Source organism: Rhincodon typus, chromosome 33, assembly GCF_021869965.1.
Source record: "Rhincodon typus isolate 14 chromosome 33, sRhiTyp1.1, whole genome shotgun sequence".
Taxonomy (NCBI): domain Eukaryota; kingdom Metazoa; phylum Chordata; class Chondrichthyes; order Orectolobiformes; family Rhincodontidae; genus Rhincodon; species Rhincodon typus.
Genome location: NC_063364.1, coordinates 30878457 through 30901831, shown reverse-complemented (window position 1 = coordinate 30901831; position 23375 = coordinate 30878457). Strand labels below are relative to the sequence as shown.

The window sequence follows — 23375 nt, the reverse complement described above, 5'->3', positions numbered from 1 at the left end:
TGATTCTGTGCTGTGTGACTCTGAGATACTGAGGCGCTGCTTCCCCTAGCTGGTGAATCTAGAACATAGGCATAATGACACGATACACACCTGGTCAACAGTGACAGTACAGAACTGCCTGTGCTGATGTCCTTTCCAGTGCCTTGGTTGATGCCAATAGTGCCTCAGGCCTAAAATGTGGAGACATTTCCTCACTGAAAGGTTGTGAATCTTTAGAATTCTCTGGTGCAGAACGTTCTGGAAGTGCTTTCATTGGATAAATTTAGGGCAGAAACCGGTCAGATTATTGCGCCCTCAAGAATTCAAAGTATTTGGAAAGTGGAGTTGAAGGTGAGCCTTGACATATTAAATGGCCGAGGAGACCTGCTCCTATTGGTGTTCCTATCAGTGACTACCTTTTATATTGGTGGCTTCTAGTTTTGCTATATTTCCCTATTAAGTGGAAGCATTATCTCTACATCTACTCTATCAAACCCTTTTTACGTACTCATTAGCTCATGTCCTGGCCTTCCCCCTTTTTAAATGCCCCGGCCTGTTGAGTCTATCCCGATGCATGTAAACTAGTTTATTTAATCAAGTGCGGCGCATAGCATCATTATAAGTGTAATAGATTCTGATAACTTGCTGTTGTTTTAAATGAATCATACTTGCTTTTTTAACAGGCAAGTGGTTTGTCAGCACTGGCAAGGATAACCTGCTGAATGCCTGGAGGACACCATATGGTGCCAGCATATTCCAGGTAAGTGTAAAGAGTTTCTGATGCGTTCTTCGCTCTTAAAGAGAGAAGAGTCTTCTGCAGTTCTTCGTTCATTCTTTGTGTTTTTTTAAAAGTCTAGCAGATGTTACAAGGGTTTGAATCTTGTCTTGATGCTCCTGCTCGTGCTTCCCCACCTGGGGCAAGTGGTTAATGAGCTCTCTGTAATTGGCCTTGTGCTATTCAGCAGCTTAAGGGCGTACCTCTGTTTGTGGTTATCCTTCGATGTGTCGCCGTGTGACCCCCCCCCAGTCACTACACCCACACTCCCCGTCTCCTGTCATTGGCTGCCTGGCACACCCACCCACCATCCTGCAGCCAATTGGAAGGAGAGCTGATTCTTTATTGCTGGGTGATTTCTGCCCTTGCCTCATTGGTTTTAAAACTGGTGTATGAAGAAAAGTTTTCAATTCCCATTTGAAAAGTTCAGCTGTCATCCAGAATACAGTTGTTGAGATTCCAGGCCAAGTCTAGAATGACCAGAGCGATTTATGACCTGGAGGGTTATTAAACTCCTGGTCTTGCTGATGCTCACAGCCCAGCTCCCCAAAAGGAAACACTTGTCCTCTTCGTTTCATATGAAGTGCAGGGAGCTGTGATTGCTCTGTGAGATGCCCTCTGTAGTTGAATTGCCCTTTGTTACTCCCTGAGGGGATTCATGAATGGAAATGCTCTTTCCAGAAACTCCGATCTACTTGGAAGAGAATTTAATAGACCAAGGTGGACAAAAAGATCTGCTAATTCCTTCTGGGCAATTGATCCTTTGTGGGCTAATGGCGTGGTACCAAAGAACCTCTTCTTGCTGGCCTCCCCAAAAAGGATGGATTGCAGTGTAGAAAGGGTGGGGACATACATATTGACTGATTGTGAGTTTGGCTGAGAAAGTTTGAAGGAGAGATGTCATTTGATTTCTTGCACGCTTGCATCTGTTCTCAAACTGTGCGTGTTCTCTTCTCTCTCCAGTCAAAGGAATCATCATCTGTTCTAAGTTGTGATATCTCCGCTGATGATAAGTACATTGTCACAGGGTCAGGTGACAAGAAAGCAACAGTCTACGAAGTCATCTACTGATGGCAGTGGGACTGAACGGCACTTTAGATTTTGGAGTTCGGGGACCGAGTCGCTCTGGTTCAAAACGCAGTTTTTAAAAAACAAAAATGAACAGGGACATATTTGGCATTGCCGTCAACCTAATGAGGCCTAGTTAACTCATTGTTTACTAGGTTACAGACTGTCTGTCTGGGATATGCAGGACTTGTGACTGGAAGCATTACAAAGTCTGCCTCTGAAGAAAAGCTTGTGGTGGCCTGATTGAATCTGAGATATTTTGAGTTTCATAATTTCTCCGAGGTTTGGTGTTGAAGACTATCTTTTTCTTCGTTTAACCTGCAGCGATAAATCTATTGAGCACAGAAAGCAGGGTTGTCCTGCTGATAGAGCATGTGTGTAAGAGACAGAGAGAGAGCTTTTTAACTTCCGAGTGAAGCAGTGCTTCATTAGTTCTGGACATATTACACACGTGTACTGTAAATATGTGACAGTGGGCGCGCTCTTAAGCCTGATCCCGGATGTGTCCAAGGACCATGCATCCGATTGTGTTCTCACAGTCCAATGCGAGCATGGCACCAGTTTCTCATCCGAACTGAGAGAGGTTTGAATCTTTTTCACAGAGAAAGAAACTTTTTTTTTCAAGAAAAGATGGTGGTTTTGAAATTTGCAACTGGAATCGGAAGAGAATTTGTTGGTTTGGAAAAGAATGGATGGGGGTGGCATTGTGGGAGATGGGGAGAGAGAAAGGCAAAACTTAATAGACTTGCAACATCCTCCCAATGGTCCTTCAAATCCTCAAGTGTCTACTTTTGATTCAAGTGGAGCATTGTCGAGCAATCACTATTCTCCTCACCCCCCTCCTGCTCTGAAGCAGAGGGGGAGAAGAGACAGATCTGGACAATGCAATGTTGGTGACACAGCTCAGGGAATCTGTGGAACAGATTTTGAGTGTCTTTTTCTTCTTAAATTTTCCTCTTGAATACAAACAAAAATTCTTCGGACCTACTGATGACGAATCTGGACTTTTCTGGTGTGGATTTTGTAAAGTTCGGCCAACAGGTTTTAACCCTTTCCCCATCCCAACATGGATTTCTCTGCTTTGAACAATCTGAGGCATACATCCTAGATTCCGTTTATTGTTTGGTAATGGATATGCTTAATTCCCAGGTCATCCGTGGCACAGTATTGCCATATTAAAGTGTCTTGGTTATTTTTCATTTTTGAACAGCAAGAGTCAGATCTGGATAGTGTCTCAAAGTAACATGTGTATGTGCACTGTTTCCATTTCCCACTTTCAGTGCAATGTCAGCACATCTGGTATTTATTGCTGTTCACAGAGCAGCAAAGATCAGCTCGGGCTGTGGTTCCTGGCAAGGGGCATGTGGGTCTGTGGGAGGGGTGTGGAGCTCAGTCTGTGAGGGTATGGGCCTCTGTTCTGTATTGGGTATATGTAGGAGGTATCGGTGAGTGTATAAAGAGGGTAAGCTCACCTGTGGTGGATATTTGAGGCTGCAGTGTGGTGGTGAGCGTGATCGCTGTGTGAGGGGGAGATGGTGCATAAATGGGCAGAGGTGGTGTCTATGGTGTGTGTATATGGCGATGATGGTAGGTATATGGAGGAGCTGGTGCCTGTGCTGGGTGAAAGGTGGGGGTGGGAATGGTCGATATATGGGCGGAGGTGATGTCTATGGGACGGATGGATATATGGAGGTGTTGGTGCCTGTGGTGGGTTTACTGGGGAGGTATATAGGGAGGGGGGTGTGATGGGTATACGGTTGGAGGAGGAGGTGTCTGTGGAATGTATAAGATGAGGGTGTGGTGCTTGTGATCGGTATATGGTGCAGGGGATGGGTGGTGGGGTGTGCCTGTGGTGGGTATATGGGAGTGGGGTCTTCCTGGCGTGTGTGTGTGTGTGTGTGTGTGTGTTGAGGGGGATGGCAAGAGGGTCAGGGTGGGGGCTCTGGACGGTGCCAATATTGAACACCTGATACCTGCATACCCCTCACAAGTAGAGGTGTCTATCCCTTCCTGCAACTGTCACTGCCCGAGGTGGGAGAGGGGTCTTTATGAATCTCCTTGTTTTTTGTTATTCACATTTTTGTTTTTTAATCCCCTTCCAATCCTGTCTCCTTCAGCATAAGTTGCTGTGAGGTCACTATCAATGATCCACTTTGCAATAGAGAGATTGGGCTCTGTGCGTGCTGTTCACTGACCAGTTGCTATCAGAATTCAACCTTTTTTGTAGCATTGTGTAAAGTAGTTCAGTCCCTTCTCCTCCATCTGCATCCTATAACCAGTGTTCTAGTCACTAACATTACTCGAGAAGCCAGTTAGTTTTATTGTGTTTCTAGTTTCTGTGAGCTAATGTTTTGCTGATTCATTTATTTCCCTCTGGTTACTTTATGATGTAATAAGCAATTTGTATAAATGTTCACTAACTCCCTCCCACCCAACCCCAGCCCAAAGGTAATATAATTGGCAGGACTTGTTTTGGTTTTAATTTTTTTTTCTAATGCTTGTGTCAAATTTTTCTGTTTTTTTTAAAATAAACACAAAACTGAGCAAAAATGTACATAAATGTGTAAATGCTGGTGCTGAGTGATCCAGAAACCACTCGATAAGTCGGTGAAGTGTTTAAGTCAAAATCTTCAACACCGGAAAATGTAGCAACTTAACTTTGTGATTTCAGAAGATGATGTACAGTTGTTAATAATTCAATAAAAGTTTTTTTTTAAAAAAAACTTATATATAAAGGGAAATCTTGTAGAGGTTCCAGAGACGTTTTGTAGAATTGAAACCGAAAGGTTTCTTTCCTGTTGGCACATTTCTGCCAACTGCTGAGCATGTGGATGGATTGTGCATTGAGTTGAAAGACTGGCTAGTCATTTTGTAAAGGACAGACATGACCCCCATCGTCTTCTCCCACCTGCACCTCTCTTCCCCAACCCATTCCTCACTCTCATCCTCCAAACCCTCAGCATCTTCCTGATTCCTTAGCCTCATGTTCCACCCTCTCCTCCTTTTCTTTTTCTCTCTTCCCAACTTTCTTTCCCACCCTCACCTCTTCACGCTCAATCCCCCACCCCCATCAAAACTGCTCCCCCTATTTCTATTTATTACCCCTCCCACCACCCCCCACCCAAACTGACATATCAGATCTCACCCTGAAAACGTTCCATGGTCAATGGGAGAAAGTTGGTGTTGATAATGATTTCTCACCAGGTTCCACTAACTCCACATTCCTGGAAATTTCATCCCACAGTCTCCCCCTGGCAATAGATTTTTTGGGGTGTGGGATATTGGATGAGAGGTCAGCTTTTTGACGGGGGCACGGGGATTGGTAAAGACTGGATGGGAACTTTTTTTTGGGATAAGAGGTAGCAAGGGACTGAGTGGGTTGAATAGTGAGGTGGAGTGAAGCAGTGGGTGGGAATAGAGTGACAGGGAAACTGGCTGGGAGCAGAGGAGGGAGTTAGACTTGGTCGGGGGTGGGGGGAGGGTGTGATTAAGGATGTTAGATGAGAGCAGGTGGTGGTACAGGGGTATGGAGGAATCTGGGTGAGAGCAGCTAGCTTTATCAAAGTTGCATGCCCTGAAGACAAGCAGCTCTGATGAGATGATGGAAGGCTCAGAAATCAATAAGTTAAAGGGTTTGGGGAACTGATGCAAGGTGGTGATCTGAGGCAAAAATTGCACCCAGTGTGTGGCAATGACTTGAAACTTGCCACCTAATGAGGGCGATGGAAATTGAGATAATCAGTTTTAGTTTCAAAGGGGCAATGGAAACAGAGGGGCAGCAGGCCTGACTGGATAATAGAACAACAGTATTATAAGGGCTGAATGGCCACCTCCTGATTCTGTGGCATTGCCCAATGACTCTTCCTTTAGACAATGCAGGGGAAACCTGTAATGGTCGCTTGAAGCAGGCACTGGTCAGATCCATGCCTCTAATGTGTTGTAGCAAGTTACTGCACAGTTACCATACGGTCCCCAGATCCTATTTGACCTGAAATGTTAACAGTTTCTCTCTCCACAGATGGTGCCAGTTCAGCTGGCAATTTCTGTTTCAGTTTTGGCTTTCCAGTATACCAGTGGTATTTTGCTTTTACCACACAGTGAAACCATGTGTGAAGTGAGCTGTAAGGGATTAAGTGCTGTATGGCTGTGAAACACTGTTTTGTATATGAGCAGACTGTGTGTGTTTCTTCCAAGATGTAATAAAATGCAAAGTCAGTTAGTGATGGGATGGCTGCTGTGAAGCTAGAGAAAATGAGAACCAACCTATCTGGATTAACAAGCTTTCTTCTGGTTTACAACAGACTTCCTCACACGTCAATGTTTGCCGTATTCTGTAGCCTGCAGTGAATTGCACAAAGATTGCAAGCAAAGGCTCTGTGCTTTACTGAGTCTGTAATTTGGGATCTATCTGCCGATAAGAAAACCATTGTTTTCAAGCTGGAGTTCCGCCTTTATACGGTGTCTATTACTACGTTGGGGGTGCCCCATTGTACTTTATAGTGAATGGAGTAGCTCCGAGCTGCTGTAACACAGGAGATCCTGCCACCAGTTTGCACGTGGCAAGATCTCCCAGACAGCAATGTGAGATTGACCAGTTCAAACTGCTTTGTATCAGAGAACCTAGTGGAATTCTCCTTTGGAATGTTCTAACTAAGTGAGAAGCTCTTTGCTCCCACTGCTCTGCCTGCCTTGGTGTCTGTGTTTTCAGTCCAGCCGTAGAGGTCTACAGCATTGGGAATAGGCCTTTCAGCCCATCGAGTCCACACCAGGCAAAAGCAAGCACCTAACTATTTGATTCAACTCAAATCTTTGGAATGTCTGTCTAACCCTTCTCCCTCATTTACCCTTTACAATCCTCCTTTAAGACCTACTTATGGCCAGGAGTTTGGCCACCTGTGCTAAAGTCTCCTTTTGACATTTGCCTGCATTTGTTTGAGCCCCCTGTGCAGATCTTATAATAGAGGCGTGAGTTGTATGAGGAGGTTTTAGTGAATGGGAATTCAGACCAATATGCTTCAGGCAAGTTGTCCACTATGTTGCATTGCATTTTTTCCTTAAGTATGGTGGTGGCTTTCCCTTTCAGTTTAAACGTAAGTTTGTGGAGGCTGTATAATTGTGTTGACGATGCAGCGTTCAGTAATGTTCCTGAATTAAAAGACCAGATGCCATTCCTTTTCCCTAATGAATTGGGTCCACTCTGTTAGATTGCAGTGTTACCCTGGGAGTGCTGTCTGGATTAAGCATTGACTTGGTTCATTGATAGTGTCCATTTACATGCAATGAGATCCTTGTCAAACTCCTGGAATAACCCAAGAGTCTACCTCCGTCCTAATGGTGTGATATTTTCTTATAATAACTTTTAAGTCATTCATTTTTTTTTTTAAACATTGCATTGAAGTCTGCCCCCAAATTGTCCTGCTTGTTTTTCAACACCACACAAAGGCTTGCTGGAGGTAACAGCAGTTTATTCAACCTTTGACTGCCACAGAATCTGAATGTAATGTCTTTAATAAGCCTGGAACAGGAGGATTCTAGCACATTTGATACATTTTCCAAACAAGGACATATGTAATATCCTAGAGGCTTTCCCGACGATGTATTGAACATGACAGAACCTGGTGGGGAAAAGAATTTTGAAGAGCAGAGAACGAGTGGTTCTCTAAATTCTTTGGACATAAGTGTTTTTAAATCCATCTACACAGGACCCCTGGCCATGTGGCCTACTCCTGACACTGTTATAAAACCCTGGATGAGGGGAATTACAGGTTATAACATTTGCTGCCTTAATGTTTGTATTGTTACTTACTTTCTGCCTTCATATTACATTACCAAGTTTGCCCCACTCCAAAGAAAGAACCCTCATTTTATTGTGGAGAAAGCCCCCAACGTTCCCAAACCCTTCATTGCTCCAAAACACTTCAGTGCTAAAAATGAACCTTAGTTGGTTTGCGTTGAGGAAGATCCCACAAGCAGTAATGCAGTATTTATCATTGTTTTTTTTTTAAAAAATGTTGACTGAGAAATATTGGCCAGAGATCTTTTTACTTTTATGAAGTAGTGCCATGAGATTCTAAGACTTAAAATAAAGGTTTCATCAGTATTCAAGTGGCTGTGAAACCTATTGAACGCACAAAAAGCTGGTGATATTTGTACTTGAACCTGACAAAAGAATGAATCCAATGGTATAATTAAAGATTGATCCATCAGCCTGATCTTGCTGAAAGAGTCTTGGGTGAATTGTTTAAAGACCTGCTCGAGAAATTACACCAACAGTACCTCCCCTATAATCCTCCTGCTGTTTGAAAAAGTACTAGTGTCCTTCTCACAGCCATGTTGGCATGCATAACTTCTATGGACTGGACATAATGTTTTATCTTTGCATGTGGAAGGGGAGGGCTGATGAAGATACTTTGAGATCAGGTTACAGGCTTCCATAAATATCCATGAAAATCTCAGATGGAAGTTTTGTGTGGAGAGCAGAGAGAGAAAGCAGCTTGGTGAGCTACCACAGCTGGCTGCAAACAAGAGAGTGCCTTGAGTTAAAGAGACACTTGCTTCTAAAGATTCCAGGAGATTAGTCCTGGAGTGACTGGGAGCAAGAAGAATGACTGGACAAGGCTTTGTTGTTGGTGATTAGATTTAAGGAGATCTCTGAAAAGTAGGGAACACCTTAAGATAATTTCTCAAAATTACTGATCAACAAAACAAAGATGAGGAAACTGATTCGAATCTGAAAGCAAATATGGAAATTTTTCTACAAAATTTTGTAATTCTGTCTAGCGTGTAATGTGTGATAAGTATAACGTGATAACATCAGTTTCTGTAGTTTAAAATATACAGTGCCTACAGTTGAAATAGTATTAGTCAATAGATTTTTGTTAGTCATTTGTTACAGTAAAAATTAGAAATGACGTTCTTTTAGTTAGTAACTGAAAATTCAAATTTACTTTTTAAAAAGTTATCAGTTTCTACAGAGATCGTAAAAGCTGCAGAAGAAATAATGGAATATGTATTTGACTTATTTGCTATATTGTTGTGAGATTTAGTGGGAGGACCTGGCATTGTGTGGCATATTTTCTTGCCAGCTGATGTCAGCTATTATTGGAACACTTTGTCCCAGGGAATTGGGTGTATCTTTTCCCCATATCTTTCCTTAGCCTTGTGTTGTCAGCAGACTGGAGAGAGTTGGCTGCCACTCTACAGCAGAAGATCGGTGATATTACTTGGCTCATTTGTGTTTGCTTCATTAAACTTGCAAACTGAGAACTAATCCCACCAACTACAACCCTCTGAGACAGCGAACTCCACAGATTCACCACCCTCTGGCTGACCAAAATTCTTCCTCGTCTCAGTTCTCAATGGTCATCCCTTTACTCTGAGGCTGTATGTTCAGGTCCTAGTCTCTCCTACTAGTGGAAACACCTTCTCCACATTAATTCCATCCAGGCCTCTCAATATTTTTAAAGGTTTTAATGAGATACACCCCTCATCCTTCTAAACTCCCTTGAGTACAGACCCAGAGTCCTCAACTGCTCCTCATATGACAAGCTCTTCATTCCCCAGGATTGTCCTTGTAAACCTCCTCTGGATCCCTTCCAATAACAGTACATCCTTCCTTTAAATACAGGTAGTTCTCCTGTAACACGATAGTTGCGTTCCTGTGCAACCTTGTGCACCAGAAAATCACACTATAGGGAAATTGCTGTAGGGTGCAGTAGAAAGTTTGTGTTACCCAAACAGTGTCCACTATTCATCAGAGATAGTAGGAACTGCACTTGCTGGAGAATCTGAGATAACAAGGTGTAGAGCTGGATGAACACAGCAGGCCAAGCAGCATCAGAGGAGCAGGAAGGCTGACGTTTCGGGCCTAGACCCTTCTTCAGAAATATGCATTATAGCAGAAATACCATGTAAGAGGATAAAACTGCTCGCAATATTCCAAATGCGGTCTGGCCAGTGCTTTGTACAGCTTCAGCAGTACATCTCTGCTCCTGTATTCTAGCTCTCTCGAAATGAATGCTAACATTGCATTTGCCTTCCTAACTGTTAACTGAGCCTGCACGTTAACCATAAGAGTATGTGAACGAGGATTCCTAAGTACTTTTGTGCTTCACATTTCTGAAGCATTTCTCCATTTAGAAAATAGTCAACACCTCTTATTCCTAAAGTGCATAACCTCACACTTTGCATGTTGTATTCCATCTGCCACTTCTTTGTCCTCTCTCCTAGCCTGTCCAAGTCCTTCTGCAATCTCCCCACTTCCTCAACACCACATGCCCTTCCACCTATCTATGTGTCATCTGTAAGCTTTGCAATAATGCCCACCGTTCCTTCATCCAGATTATTAATGTATAATGTGAATAGTTCCACACTGATCCTTACACATCTCCACTGGCCCTCGGCTGTCATTGTGAGGATGACCCCTTTATCCGCTCTCTCTGCCTTCTGCCTCTCAGCCAATCCTCTATTTGTGCCAGTATCTTGTGCCTAACATCATGGACTCTAATCTTACTTAACAGCTTCCTGTGTGGCACTTTGTCAAAGGCCTTCTGGAAATCCAAAAGATTATGTCCGCTGGCTCTCCTTTGTCTAACTTGGTCATTATCTCCTCAATGAATTCTAATAGATTTGTCAGGTGTGACCTCCCCTTGATGAAGCTGTGCTGAAAACTATTGTTTTGCCTGTCATACAGCCAAATCAAATCATACGTTAGCCCATCAAGGTAGTAGAACAGAACAATTCTGAGATCTCATCTATCCATCAGGTATTACCATCAGCTGAAATCATAACAATTTGTATTCCTTGTCACTTCCCATATCTGTGCATTTTGTAACATTTTTGTTTGTAATTCATCCACAACCATATTCCTTATACCTCAGAGTTCTGCAATTTCTACCTATTTATAAATTACTGATTTTCTATTCTTCTGCCAAAGTAGACAAGCTCTTATTGTCCCATATTATTATACTCCATCTGCCAAAGTCTTGCCCATTCACTAACCTGTCTAAATCCCTTTGCAGACTATCTATCTCTTCTTGATAACTTATTTTCCAACCTATCTTGATCTCATCTGCATATTTGACTACCGTACGTGTGATCCTTTTATCCAAATCATTCTTGTAGATTGTAAATAATTTAGGCCCCATCACTGTTCCCTGAGGCATTCCATTAGTTACAGCTTGCTTACCTGAAAATGGTTCATTTGTCCCTACTGTCTGCTTCCTGTTAGTTAACCAATCTTTTATCAGCTCAATATGTTAACCCTTACACAATGTGCTCTTGTTTAGCAAACGTCTTTTGGAAATTCAAGTACGATCCATGCCTACATCTATGTACCTTGCTTATTACTCCCTCAAAGAACTCCAGTAAATTATTTAAGCACAATTTCCCTTGGCTTTGTCTGCTCCTAAAATGATTTTCTAAATATCCTACAATAACCTCCTTAATAACGGACTCCAGTAATTTCCCCAAGACCAATGTTACATTAATTGGCTTGTAGTTTCCTGCATTCTGTTCCTGTCCCTTCTCATCCTACTGCACACAAGAGAGACTGATCAAGATATAGCCTACAAGGCCTTAGGTCTGCCTTCTCATTGGAGAGAGATGACTGGTGGTGGCTTAATCTGAGGATCATGCCTCAGGAAAGGAGAGAGATTGAGAAGGAGAATCCTTCATCATAACCTCAGCTAATGTTGGAATTGGCCAGACAGTAGAGCCAGGAACCGCTGGCCCAGAGCAGGGGATTCCTGCAATTGGCGAGGTGGCAGCTACAATAACAGCAGCATGGCATGCCCGGAGCGAGGACTCCTGATGTCTTTGGGGCAGCAGCAGAACCAGGGACCCCTGATTGAAGTCACGGTAGGGACCCCTGGTTAGCGATAAGGTGATGGCAGCAGAGCCAGGGAATCCTGGTGGCAGGTGAGTGTGGGCTCAGTATGACACTTGGTGGCAGCATTGGCGAGGTGGGCCCAGCAACGAGGAAATGGTGCGTAAGCAGTGACGACTCTTGCATTGATGGGTCTGAAGCAGACGGTGGTGAAGCAGTGGAGGCAAAGGTGTCGTGTTGCTGGTGAGCTTGTTCATGCGCCATGGCAGAGGCAGCAGAACAAAGACTCTCTTCAGTGTTTTTTTTCCTGAAGAAGGGCCCCAACCCGAAACGTCAGCTTTCCTGCTCCTCTGATGCTGCCTGGCCTGCTGTGTTCAACCAGCTCCACACTGCGTTATCTCTCTTTTAGAATTGGAACAACTTGTCAGCAGCTGTAGGAAAGCCAAGCGTGAGAGGATAAGAGCTAGGAATAGGAGTGGGCCATTCAGCCCCTCAAGCCTGCAACGCTGTTACATCGTGGCTACGATCATAAGACGGAAGACAGTTGGCAGAAGGAGGTGTTCTCAGCTGTTGATCTGGCAGATTTTTTAAAAATCTGTACACTTCATCTCTAATCTCACAGAAAGGAGAACATGCGGAACATGGAGCTTTTGAAAGAGCTTACACTGCCTTAGAGAATTCCAAATTTCTGGACAATGTAGAACTTTTTGACGTGTCAGTGCCGTTTTAATGCAGGAACTGTAGCAGCCAATTTGCGCACATTCAGCTCCCACAATTAGCAATGGGATAATGACAAACCCATACCTTTTGGTGATTCTTGTTTCCAGGACATGTATTGCCCAGGATACAGGGTAGAAGTTAAGGTGGATGATGGGGGGTGGGGGTTACCCCCTGCCCTTCTTCCACATAGTCCTGTTTTACATCCATGCACCTCTGCCTATGCTGTACTCTTTCAGTGCTAAGTATCCTTTGTTGATTTTCCTTAATCCATGCACTATCTGAGCTGGAGTTAAAGATCTAAGGCGCAGTTAGGATGACCCTCGAGTGATTTATTCTTGACGGTCACAATCTGTGCCAAATCCTCAAAGGAGAGTGGTCTGTTGGCACCAGTCTGCAGTAATGATTACCAAAATATCCACTAGACCAGCAAAACCTCACAGAACCTCACATAACCTCACATAACAGACACTACAGGGCCAGAAAAAAATAATTAGCTTACAAGAGTACATGTCTGTAATAAAGTGACTCAAATCTCCCCATCTGCAAAAATTTATGGTTATATAGTTCTATATTTACTCAGTACTCTGTACTAAACATTATGCTTCTAATAAATATCTCTCTGGCAATCCATCCTTCCATGTATTGATATTAATACCTTCATCTACAAAGCACCCTCAACAGCAACGACTTACAGTTATATAACACTATTCACACAGTAAAACACTCCGAGGAGCTTTACAAGAGCGATCATCAAACAGACTTGGCACCGGACCACGCGATGAGATAATTGGACAGGCAACCAAAATCTTCCTCAAAGTGGTAGGTTTTAAATTGGGAAAGAAAAATACAATGTGGCAAAGATTAGTGGCAAAGTTTTACAAGTAAACAAAAGATGGTGGACCAAAAATAAAAGAATGCCAGGGGACACTAGCAAATTATATGAAGACCGAAAGCACCAGATTCTTCAACTATGTGAAAAGGAAGGGAAGGGGCAAAGTGAACCCAAAGGGTTATGAATCTGTGGAATTCCCTGCCTAGTGAAGTGGTTGAAGCTACCTCGCTGAGTGTGTTTAAGGCAAGACTAGATAAATTTTTGAACAGTAAAGGAATTAAGGGTTATGGTGAGTGGGCGGGTAAGTGGAGCTGAATCTCAAAGATCAGCCATGATCTTATTAAATGGCGGGGCAGGCTCGAGGGGCCAGATGGCCTACTCCTGCTCCTAGTTCTTATGCTCTTATGAACCTTAGAGCAATCTGTATGCAGTGGCAGGCCAGTGTGCCATGAGAACTGTCCAAGTGTGCTGTGAATTTTTGCACCAGGTTTGTGAAAATCAATGTAAAACAAAAGCATTTGATCCTTCTTTAACTTGTTGCACAAACTATGTTGCAAACCTCTCTAGTAAGGCTGTAATGGGTCAATTAGCTCAGTGGGCTAGTGAGCTGGTTTGCAATGCACAGGGATGCCAAGAGGATGAGGCCAACATGAAGGTCCTACCCTCTCAACCTTTGACCATCGCCTGAGACATGGTGACCCTCAGGTTAAACAACCATTGGCTGTCGCCCTCTCATGAAAGAATGGGACTATGGTGACTTTCTTTCTTAAAAAAAAAGCTAAGACTGTTACCGTGGTAAATGCAAGTAAATGTGATGTTTAGGAACAATTAATTCAGCTGAAAAAGGTGGGGGTGGAATTGTTTGTCTCAAGACAATGTGTCACATTACTGAAAAAGTTGGGAACCGTTGCCTGAGAGAACAGGGCTAGGGATATAATAATGGGGATTGAGGAAATGGCAGAGGAGTTGAATAAATACATTGCATGAGTTTTCACAGTAGGACACACTAATGGCATTCCAAAAATATTAAATAATCCAGGAGAAAATAGTGGGGGAAGCCAGACAGATTAAGTACGTTAACTATCAATGGAGAAGAAGTACCAGGGAAAGTAATGGGACTAAAGACCAATATGACCCCCAGACCTGATGGGTTTCATCCTCAGATATTAAAGAAAGTAGCTACAGAAATAGTGGATGCAATGGTAGTAAACTTCCAGGAACCCTTAGACTCCCAGAGGGTTGGAAAACTGGCAATGTAACACCTTTATTTAAAAAAGCAGGAGACTCAAAGCAGGTACCTACAGGCCAGAGAGATAGAGATATGAAAGGCATAGGGAAACACAAGGAAATTATGGATAGCAGGCCAGGACCGAAGAAAAGCTGAATAAATGAGGAGAACTAAGAATGAGAAAATGGGTTAGCTGTGCTGAATGTAGCCCATATAATATGATAATGAGCCCAGGAGTAGAATGGGTGACTGTGCTAAAAGCAACTCATATCGTAACAGAAGCAGGTGTGAATGGGTAAAAAACATGGCAGGTGGCCCCAGGATGTAAAATTATTGAACTCAACGTTGAGTCCTAGAGGTTGCATAGTGTTTAGAATTGCAACGTGCTTATTGCAATCAGTCCAAACACTCCTCCCAATTCCATCTTGCTCTCCAATATCTCCTTAGGTTGTTCTTCCTGCTCTCGAAGAATAATTGAAGGTAGAAGGAAGAATATCCTCTGTGTGATATGACTAGCCAGCAATAAATCAAAATAGCCACATGCTTAGACATGGACACCAAATTTCAGAGAAATGGCATTTAAAAGTGGGAAATTAAGTGAAATCTATAAACACCAGCCCTACAGCCCTCTTAGACTTCAGCACTCTCCAATTCTAGCCTCTTCATTCACAGCTTCATTGAGAGATTTCACCAGACTGTCTCGAGGATTCTCTCCCTACACACACATGCACGCACATATATATAATCAACAAGAGACTACAGTCATGAAAACATTTTGTTAAATCTAAAAAGTTGTGCCAGAAATAAAACCTGAACAATTTGCTGAAAGTTTAAAGTGTTTCAAAAGGGATAGCATGTGAAGGATATTCACCAGTCAATCACTTGGCATTCTGAATCACAAAGCACTGCCTACATGAGGTTACCAGTAGTCTAGAGCTATCCGGAGCATTTGGGAAATGAAGGTTAACCCGCGAACCATCGCTATGAGCAGGAACTGGCTGAGGACAGTCCAAGTCACAGTTGAATATTGATTCTTAAATGCTCCACTTGGTTAAATAGCCTGATAATAAAAATGGTCAAGGAGAATTTATAAAGTCTACCCCCAAACCCCTCAGGATGATTTTTCATTTTTCCAGCAGTATTTCAGTGATTCCAGTGGCGCACCAGTCAAAACTCTTTCTTACTGGGAAATGCCCTGTGTAATGAAAGGCTCAAGTCATACTCAGAGATACTCAGTGTCAATCCCTGCTAAACATTGCATCACCTCAGCAACCGTCAGATGATTTGATTTTGCCCGGTGGATTTTCATATTTCACGCGTGGTTTTGTGTTAGTGGAGAGCTGCTGCAGTAGCTGGGTTTCTGTGGCGGTAGAGTTCCAGTGAAACACTCTCTGCTAGCTCATGAAACACTCTCTGCTAGCTCAGTGAATAAGCTGCTTTCTACATTACTTCATTCACTGGTCAGCAGCATGCATCTCTTGTGATCTCATCAAAATCTCGTCAAAGCCACGGTTGTAATTGGCAACAAAGCTTTCCTTTTGCTCGTCACATCATCTCAAATGAGGGATCACATTATGATCAACTTAATACGTTCCCTTCTGAGGCCAGGGGCTTGTGTTTCCATGGGTACAGACAGCCTTCTGTTGTAACATCTGTGCGGTGTGTTGTCAAGTGCGAGGCTGAATATAGAGCTCTAATGGGTTATTTGAACAAAGACAGTGGCATCTTACCTGGGTACCCCTTGTACCTGTACCTAGTAGAAAAATGAACACACAACATGGCCTCAGCTTCCCTCTGACAGCCAATGAAATACTTCCAAAGTGTTGTCATTGTAGGAACCAATTTGTGCACAGCAAGTTCCCACAAACAACAGCGTGACCAGATAATCTACCTTTCAGTGATGCTGGTTGAAGGGGGTAAATGTTTGCCAGGGTGCCAGGGCTATGACTGACGTGCTGTCTATTGAAATATTGCTCTGAGATTTTCATATGTCCATCCAAGAAGACAGGCACACCTCAGACAGCTAAAAACAGGAAGGACGTTCCTGATGACTGGGGAGTCCAGAACCAAGGATACAGGGTCGGCCATTTTGGACTGAGATGAGGAGAAACACCTTCACCTAGAGAGTGGTGAGCCTGTGGAATTCTCTGCCCCAGAAAATAGTTGAGACCAAAACATTGAATATTTTCGAAAAGGAATCAGATATAGTTCTTAGGGTTAAAGGGGTCAAAGGTCATGAGGAGAAAGCAGGAACAGGGTCTGGAGTTGGATCATCAGCCATGATCATATTGAATAGCACAGCAAGCTCAAAGGGCCGAATGGCCTATTCCTGTTTTCTATAATTCTATGACTTGAAAAGGAACTCAGAGGTTCTGATGTCTTTTGTCCTCTTTGGCACTGGATACTTCTTGCTTGTTCAGTATTACAGCATACCTGGTAGTTACATACTAATGCCACTAGGGGAGCCATTATGGCGGATGCAGTGCCATTCAGGTGGGCTGCTTTGTCCTGAGCAGTGTCAAGCCTCAAGGCTGTTGTTGGAGATGTGCCCATCCAGGCATGGGGGCTATTCCATCACACCCCTAACTTGTACCTTGTAGATGGTGCATGGGCAGTGGGGAGTCAGGATGTGAGCTACTCACTGTAGTATTCAGACTCTGAATTGATCTTACAGCTGCCAGAATTATATGACTGGTGCAGTTCATAGAATCATACAGTACAGAAAAGGCCCTTCAGCCCATTGAGTTCTCTGATATAACTTTAGTAACTGGACATCAATGTAGTTTATTGTGTGTGCAGTACTTTGAGATGTCATGATAAAGATCTAAAAAACTCTACCTCTGCAATGTTACAGGGTTCTAATTTGAACATGACATATTTTTCTCTGAATATTTAGAGTCACAGAGAACATAAACTGACCCTTCACTCTAACTTGTCCATGCTGACCAGATATCCTAAACTGACCTATCCCATTTGCCAGCATTTGGCCCATATCCCTCTGAACCTTTTCTATTTACGTACCCATCCAGATGACTTTGAAATGATGTAACTGTACCCACCTCCACCACTTCCTCTGGCAGCTCATTCCATACATACACCACCCTCTATGTGAAAAAATTGCTCCTCAGTTTCCTTTTAAATCCTTCTCCTCTCACCTTAAACCTATGCCCTTTAGTTTTAGACTTCCCTACCCTGGGAAAAAGATCTTGGCTATTCACCCTATCCATGCCCCTGATGATTTGATAAACCTCTATAAGGTCACCCCTCAGCCTCTGACGCTCCAGGGAAAATAGCCTCGGCCTATTCAGCCTCTCCCTATACCTCATACCTTCCAACTCTGGCAACATCCTTGTAAATCTTTTCTGAACCCTTTCAAGTTTAACAACATCTTTCGTATAGCGGGGAGACCAAAACTGTGCACAGTATTCCAAAGTGGCCTAATCAATGTCCTGTACAGCTGCAACATGACCTCCTACACTCATTGCACTGACCAATGAAGACGAGCATACCAAATACCACCCTGTCTACGTATGACTCCACTTTCAAGGAATTTTGAACCTGTACCACTAGGTCTCTTTGTTCAGCAACACTCCCCAGGACCTCACCATTAACTGTCTAAGTCCTGCCCTGATTTGCCTTTCCAAAATGCAGCATCTCACATTTACCTAAATTAAACTCTATCTGCCACTCCTCGGCCCATTGGCCCATTTGATCAAGGTCCCGTTGTACTCTGAAATAACCTTCTTCACTGTTTACTACACCACCGATTTTAGTGTCATCTGAAAATCAACTAATTATATCTCTGATATTCACATCCAAATCATTTATATAAATGACAATAGTAAGTGGACCCAGCATCGATCCCTGCGGCACACCGCCGGTCACAGGCCTACTGTCCGAACAAACAACCCTCCACCACTACCCTCTGTCCCCTACCTTCAAGCCAATTTTATATCCTGTTGATTAGCTACCCCGTATCTCATGTGATGTCACCTTGCTAACCAATCTATCATGCGGAACCTTGTCGAATGCCTTGCTGAAGTCCATATCGACAATGTCTACCACTCTGCCTTCATTAAACTTCTTTGTCATTTCTTCAAAACTTTAATCAAGTTAGTGAGACATGATCTCCCACACACAAAGCCATGTTGACTATCCCTAATCAACCCTCGCCTTTCTAAATGCATCTCAATCCTGTCCCTCAGGATCCCTTCCAACAACTTACCCGCCACAATAGTTCCTTGGCTTTACTTTACCACCTTTCTTAAATAATGACAGCACATTAATCAACCTCCAGTCTTCCCGCACCTCTCCTGTGCCTGTCAATGATACAAATATCTCACCATAGAGCCCAGCAATCTCTTCTGTAGCTTCCCACAAAGACCTGGCATACACCGGATCAGGTGCAGGATATTTTCCACCCTTATGTGTTTTAAGACATCCAGCACCTTCTCTTCTGTAATTTGGACACTTTTCAAGATATCGCTATTTATTACCCCAAGTTGTTTAGCTTCAACATCCTTCCCCACAATAAATACTGATGTGAAATATTCATTTAGTATCTCACCCATCTCCTGTGGTTCTGCATATAAATGGCCTTTTTGATCTTGAAAGGGTCCTATTGTCTCCTGAATTATTCTTTTGCCCTTAATGTATTTGTAGAAGCTCTTTGGATTTTCCTTAACCCTATTTGCCAAAGGTATTAGTGAGATGATGGCCTAGTGGTATTATTAATAGAATGATGAGGGTAATATTTTGGGGACCTGGGTTCAAATTCCACCATGGTGATTGGTGGAATTTAAACTCAATAAAAATCTGGAATTAAGGGTCTAATGATGATCATGAAACCATTCATAATTGTCAGTAAGAAAACCCATCTGGTTCATTAATGTCCTTAAAAGATTAAAATCCTGCACTTAACAGGGAGGCCAAGTGTCTAAGGCGATGGATTAGAAATCAATTGGAATTTCCCTGTGCAGGTTTGAATCCTGCCCCCACTATGTTTCCTGTTCTTGCACTTTTTACAATGACTTCCTGCTGGGTTAGTTATCACTCAAACACCAGAAAAGCTGTCCTAACACACCCACATCTTAGAGTGGCACGGTGGCTCAGTGGTTAGCACAGCTGCCTCACAGTGCCAGGGAACCGGGGTTTGATTCCACCCTCAGGTGACTGACTGTGTGGAGTTTGCACATTCCCCCTGTGTCTGTGTGGGTTTGCTCTGGTTTCCTCCCACAGTCCAAAGATGTGCAGGATAGGGTGGATTGGCCATGCTGGATTGTCCCATAGTATCCAGGGATGTACAGGCTGGGTGGGTTAGCCATGGGAAATGCAGGGTTACAGGGATAGCTGGGGGGAGGTCTGGGTGGAATGCTCTTTGGAGGTGCAGTGTGGACTCAATGGGCTGAAATCCCCACACTGTGGGGATTCTATCTCCTATCCCCTTTTTACTGTCCTGATTTCCCTATTAAGAATACTCCAACTGCTCTTAAATTGATATTTTCCACTTCCCCCGTAGTCTCCCACATTATGTGGCAGGGCCCAGGCTCTTGCGGAAGGTGCTGATCATCAGTAATTCATTACAAGCAGTTGAACGAGGTTGAAAGCTTTCCTTTCATCTTGCAGCCTCTCAGTAAGTGTACCAGCCAGTGCTGTTATTCCAGTTCAGCAGATGGTTGTGGGAGGTTATGTGACACCATCAGCTGCTGTTATCAGCATCTGAAGACACCACGTGCAAATTATGTTGGCCCAGTTTCTGTTCTGTTACTGCATCCCACCAGTTTTAATTACCATAATTAAGCTATAATGAATGTGAAGTTGCCTGTTTGGATTTGCTTGCAGTACAACAGGAAGTACTTACTCCAAAGCCAACTTCCTCATTGATGTTGGTGTCGAGACGGTGCTGCCCCTTTCAAACATCTGATGGGGAGCCTTTTCTCCTTGTTTTCTGTCCCTTCTTTCCAGCGTGTGACTGAAGCTCAGCAGTCTGGCAATCTTCCAGGCACGGTTTTTGTCCTCGGGGTAGGCAGAATGTGGGCAATGCTGCATTTAAAGTGCTAGCAGCTGCAATGTTCCCTGACTTCAATCCAATCAACGACCAAACAGTCACATAGCGTGCAGGGGGAAATAATGGGACCACGCCACCGTCACACACTCACTCCCCATATGGCCCTGACCCTGGGAGCCCAGAACCTGTCAGGGAATACGGGGAAGGTCATTTAGGACTGAGATGAGGAGAAATGTCTTTACCCAGAGAGTGGGAATCCTGTGGAATTCCCTGCCACAGAAAATGGTTGAGGCCAAAACATCCAATGTTTTCAAAAATGACTTAGGCATAGTTTTTAGGACTAAAGGGATCAAAGGATATTGGGAGAAAGGAGGAACAGGGGACTGAGTTGGATTGAGTTCCATCTTGAATCTACTCAATGACTCAATGACCCACTGGCCTCTGGGATACAGAGCCCCAACAATGTGTCCCCCTGCAAGTGAAGAAATTCCTTCCCAAGGTCAGTCCTTAATGACTGTGTCCCATCCTGAGACTGTCGCCCCGTGGTCTATACCCACGAACCACAGGGCACAGGTCCTTTGACCCTGTCAGGTCCATGAAGAATCTTATGTAAATCAATGAGGTCAGTGCTGAGTCATCAAAACTGTAGTGGGGAGGGGGCCAGGTCAGGAATGGGGGCATGGGTCAAGAGTATCTGTGTGTGTGTGTGTGTGAGTCTGTATATGTGTGTGTGTGTGTGTGTGGAGTTTGTGTGTGAGTGTGTGTGTGTGTGTGTGTGTGTGTGTGTGTATGCATGTGTGTGAGTCTGTATATGTGTGTGGGGGGGGTGGGGTTTGTGTGTGAGTGTGTGTGAGTGTGTGTATGTGTGAGTGTGTGTGTGTGTGTGTGTGTGTGTGTGTGTGTGTGGAGTTTGTGTGTGAGTGTGTGTGTGTGTGTGTGGGGGGTGGGGTTTGTGTGTGAGTGTGTGTGAGTGTGTGTATGTGTGTGTGTGGAGGGGTGTGTGTGTGTGTAACTGGGGGTGGGTGTGGGGGACTGGGGAGAGGTGTATCTTGTCTTTTTTTTGTTGGAGAAGCTTTGCATTCTCACCTATTTAAAAGGACTCATCATAGAATCACAGAATTGTTACAGTCCAGGAGGAAGCCATTCGGCCCATTTGTGCCTGTATTGGCTCTATAACCTAGTGCCAATCTCCTGCCTTTACCCCATATCCCTGCTCACTATTTCAATCCAAATAATCATCCAACACACTCTCAAATGCCTCAATTGAACCTGGCTTCACCACATTTCCAGACGGTACATTCCACGCCCTAACTAATTGCCAAGTTTAAAAGACTTTTCTCACATCACGTTTGCTTCTTTTGCACATCACTTTTAAATCTCTTTTTTTCAATTTATGAATGGAAACAGCATCCCCCTCTCTACCCCATCCAGCATCCTCCTCATGATTTTGTAAACTTCTAACAGATCTCGATTCAGCTTTCCTCACTCCAAGAACAGCTCAAACCTTTTCAATTAATAGATGTGAAGCTGGAAAAGCACAGCAGGTCAGACAGCATCCCAGAAGCAGGTAAGTCAACGTTTTGGGCTGAAACCCTGTGTCAGGACTGGGGAGGTGGGTGGGGGGGAAGCCCAGAAATAAATAAAGGAGGTGGGGCTGGGGGGAGGATAGGTGGAATGGTGATAGGTGGATGCAGGTTGGGGGTCATTATGGTTGGTCAATGGGAGGGATGGCATGGATAGGTGAGTCAGAATATGGACAGGTTAGGGAGGCAAGGCGGACAGGAAGGGCTGGGCATGGGAGAAGCGGGTGGAGGGATTATGAAGCTGGTAAAGTCAATATTGACGCCATTGGGCTGTAAGCTCCCAAGGCGAAATATGAGGTATCGTTCCTCCAGTTTACGTTTGGCCTCACTCTGACAGTGGAAGAGGCCAAGATGGCCACGTCACCTGGGGAGTGGGGGGGTGGGGGAGGAATTAAAATGGATGGCAACCGGAATGTCGGGTCCGTTGGTGTGTACAGAGCACAGATGCTCCACGAACCGGTGCCTGAGTCTGCATTTGGTCTCCCCGAGAGACAGGAGGCCACATCGGGAGCAACGGATACAATAGATCAGGTTGGATGAAGTGCAGGGGAATCTCTGCTGGATCTGGAAGGATTGGTTGGGTCCTTGGATGCAGGTGAGAGGGAGGTGTAGGGGTAGGTGTTACACCTCTTGCAGTTGCAAGGAAAGGTATTGGGCGTGGTGGAGAAGTTGGTGGGGAGTGTGGAGCTGACGAGGGAGTTGAGGAATGAACAGTCCCTGCGGAAAGCGGACAAGGGGTGGGGAGGGAAATATCTTTTTGGTGGTGGGGTCTGATTGTAGGCGGCGGAAATGTTGGAGGATGATGTGTTGGATTCGGAGGTTGACGGGGTAGTACGTGAGGACTAAGGGGACTGTATCCTTATTGTTGTTGTGGGAAGGGGGTTTGAGGGTAGAAGCATGGGAACTAGAGGAGATGTGATTGAGGGCATCATTAATTACAGAGGAGGGGAAACTACGGTCACTAAAGTGGGAGGCTATCTGGGATGTCCTGGAGTGAAACATCTCATCCTGGGAGCAGATACGGCGGAGGTTGAGGAATTGTGAGTATGGAATAGCATTTTTACAGGAGGGTGGGTGAGAGGATGTGTAGTCGAGGTAATTGTGGGAGTCAATGGATTTGAAATGAATGACAGTAATGAGTCGGTTACCAGAGATGGAGACAGAGAGGTCTAGGAAGGGGAGGGAGGTGTCAGAAATAGTGCAGGTGAATTTGAGGGCACAATGGAAGGTGTTGGCGAAGTTGATGAACTGTTCGCGCTCCTTGTGAGAGCATGAGGCAGCACCAACACAGTCATCGATATAGCGGAGGAAGAGGTGAGGGCTTGTGCCGATCTAGTTGTGGAAGAAGGACAGTTCC

The 23375-nt window shown here is 44.2% G+C and overlaps 1 protein-coding gene across 18 annotated transcripts in view; it reads left to right on the top strand.

The window, feature by feature from the left end:
- tle3a (TLE family member 3, transcriptional corepressor a) overlaps positions 1–4557 on the top strand; it is a 97946-nt gene extending 93389 nt beyond the window's left edge. For all 18 annotated transcript variants that reach the window (XM_048615906.1, XM_048615905.1, XM_048615908.1 and 15 more), the window contains 2 exons: positions 663–739; positions 1718–4557. In XM_048615906.1, coding sequence (XP_048471863.1) covers positions 663–739; positions 1718–1825 — 185 coding nt within the window. In that variant the 3' untranslated portion in view covers positions 1826–4557. The remainder of the gene's footprint in view (positions 1–662; positions 740–1717) is intronic.
- Positions 4558–23375: the final 18818 nt, after the last annotated feature.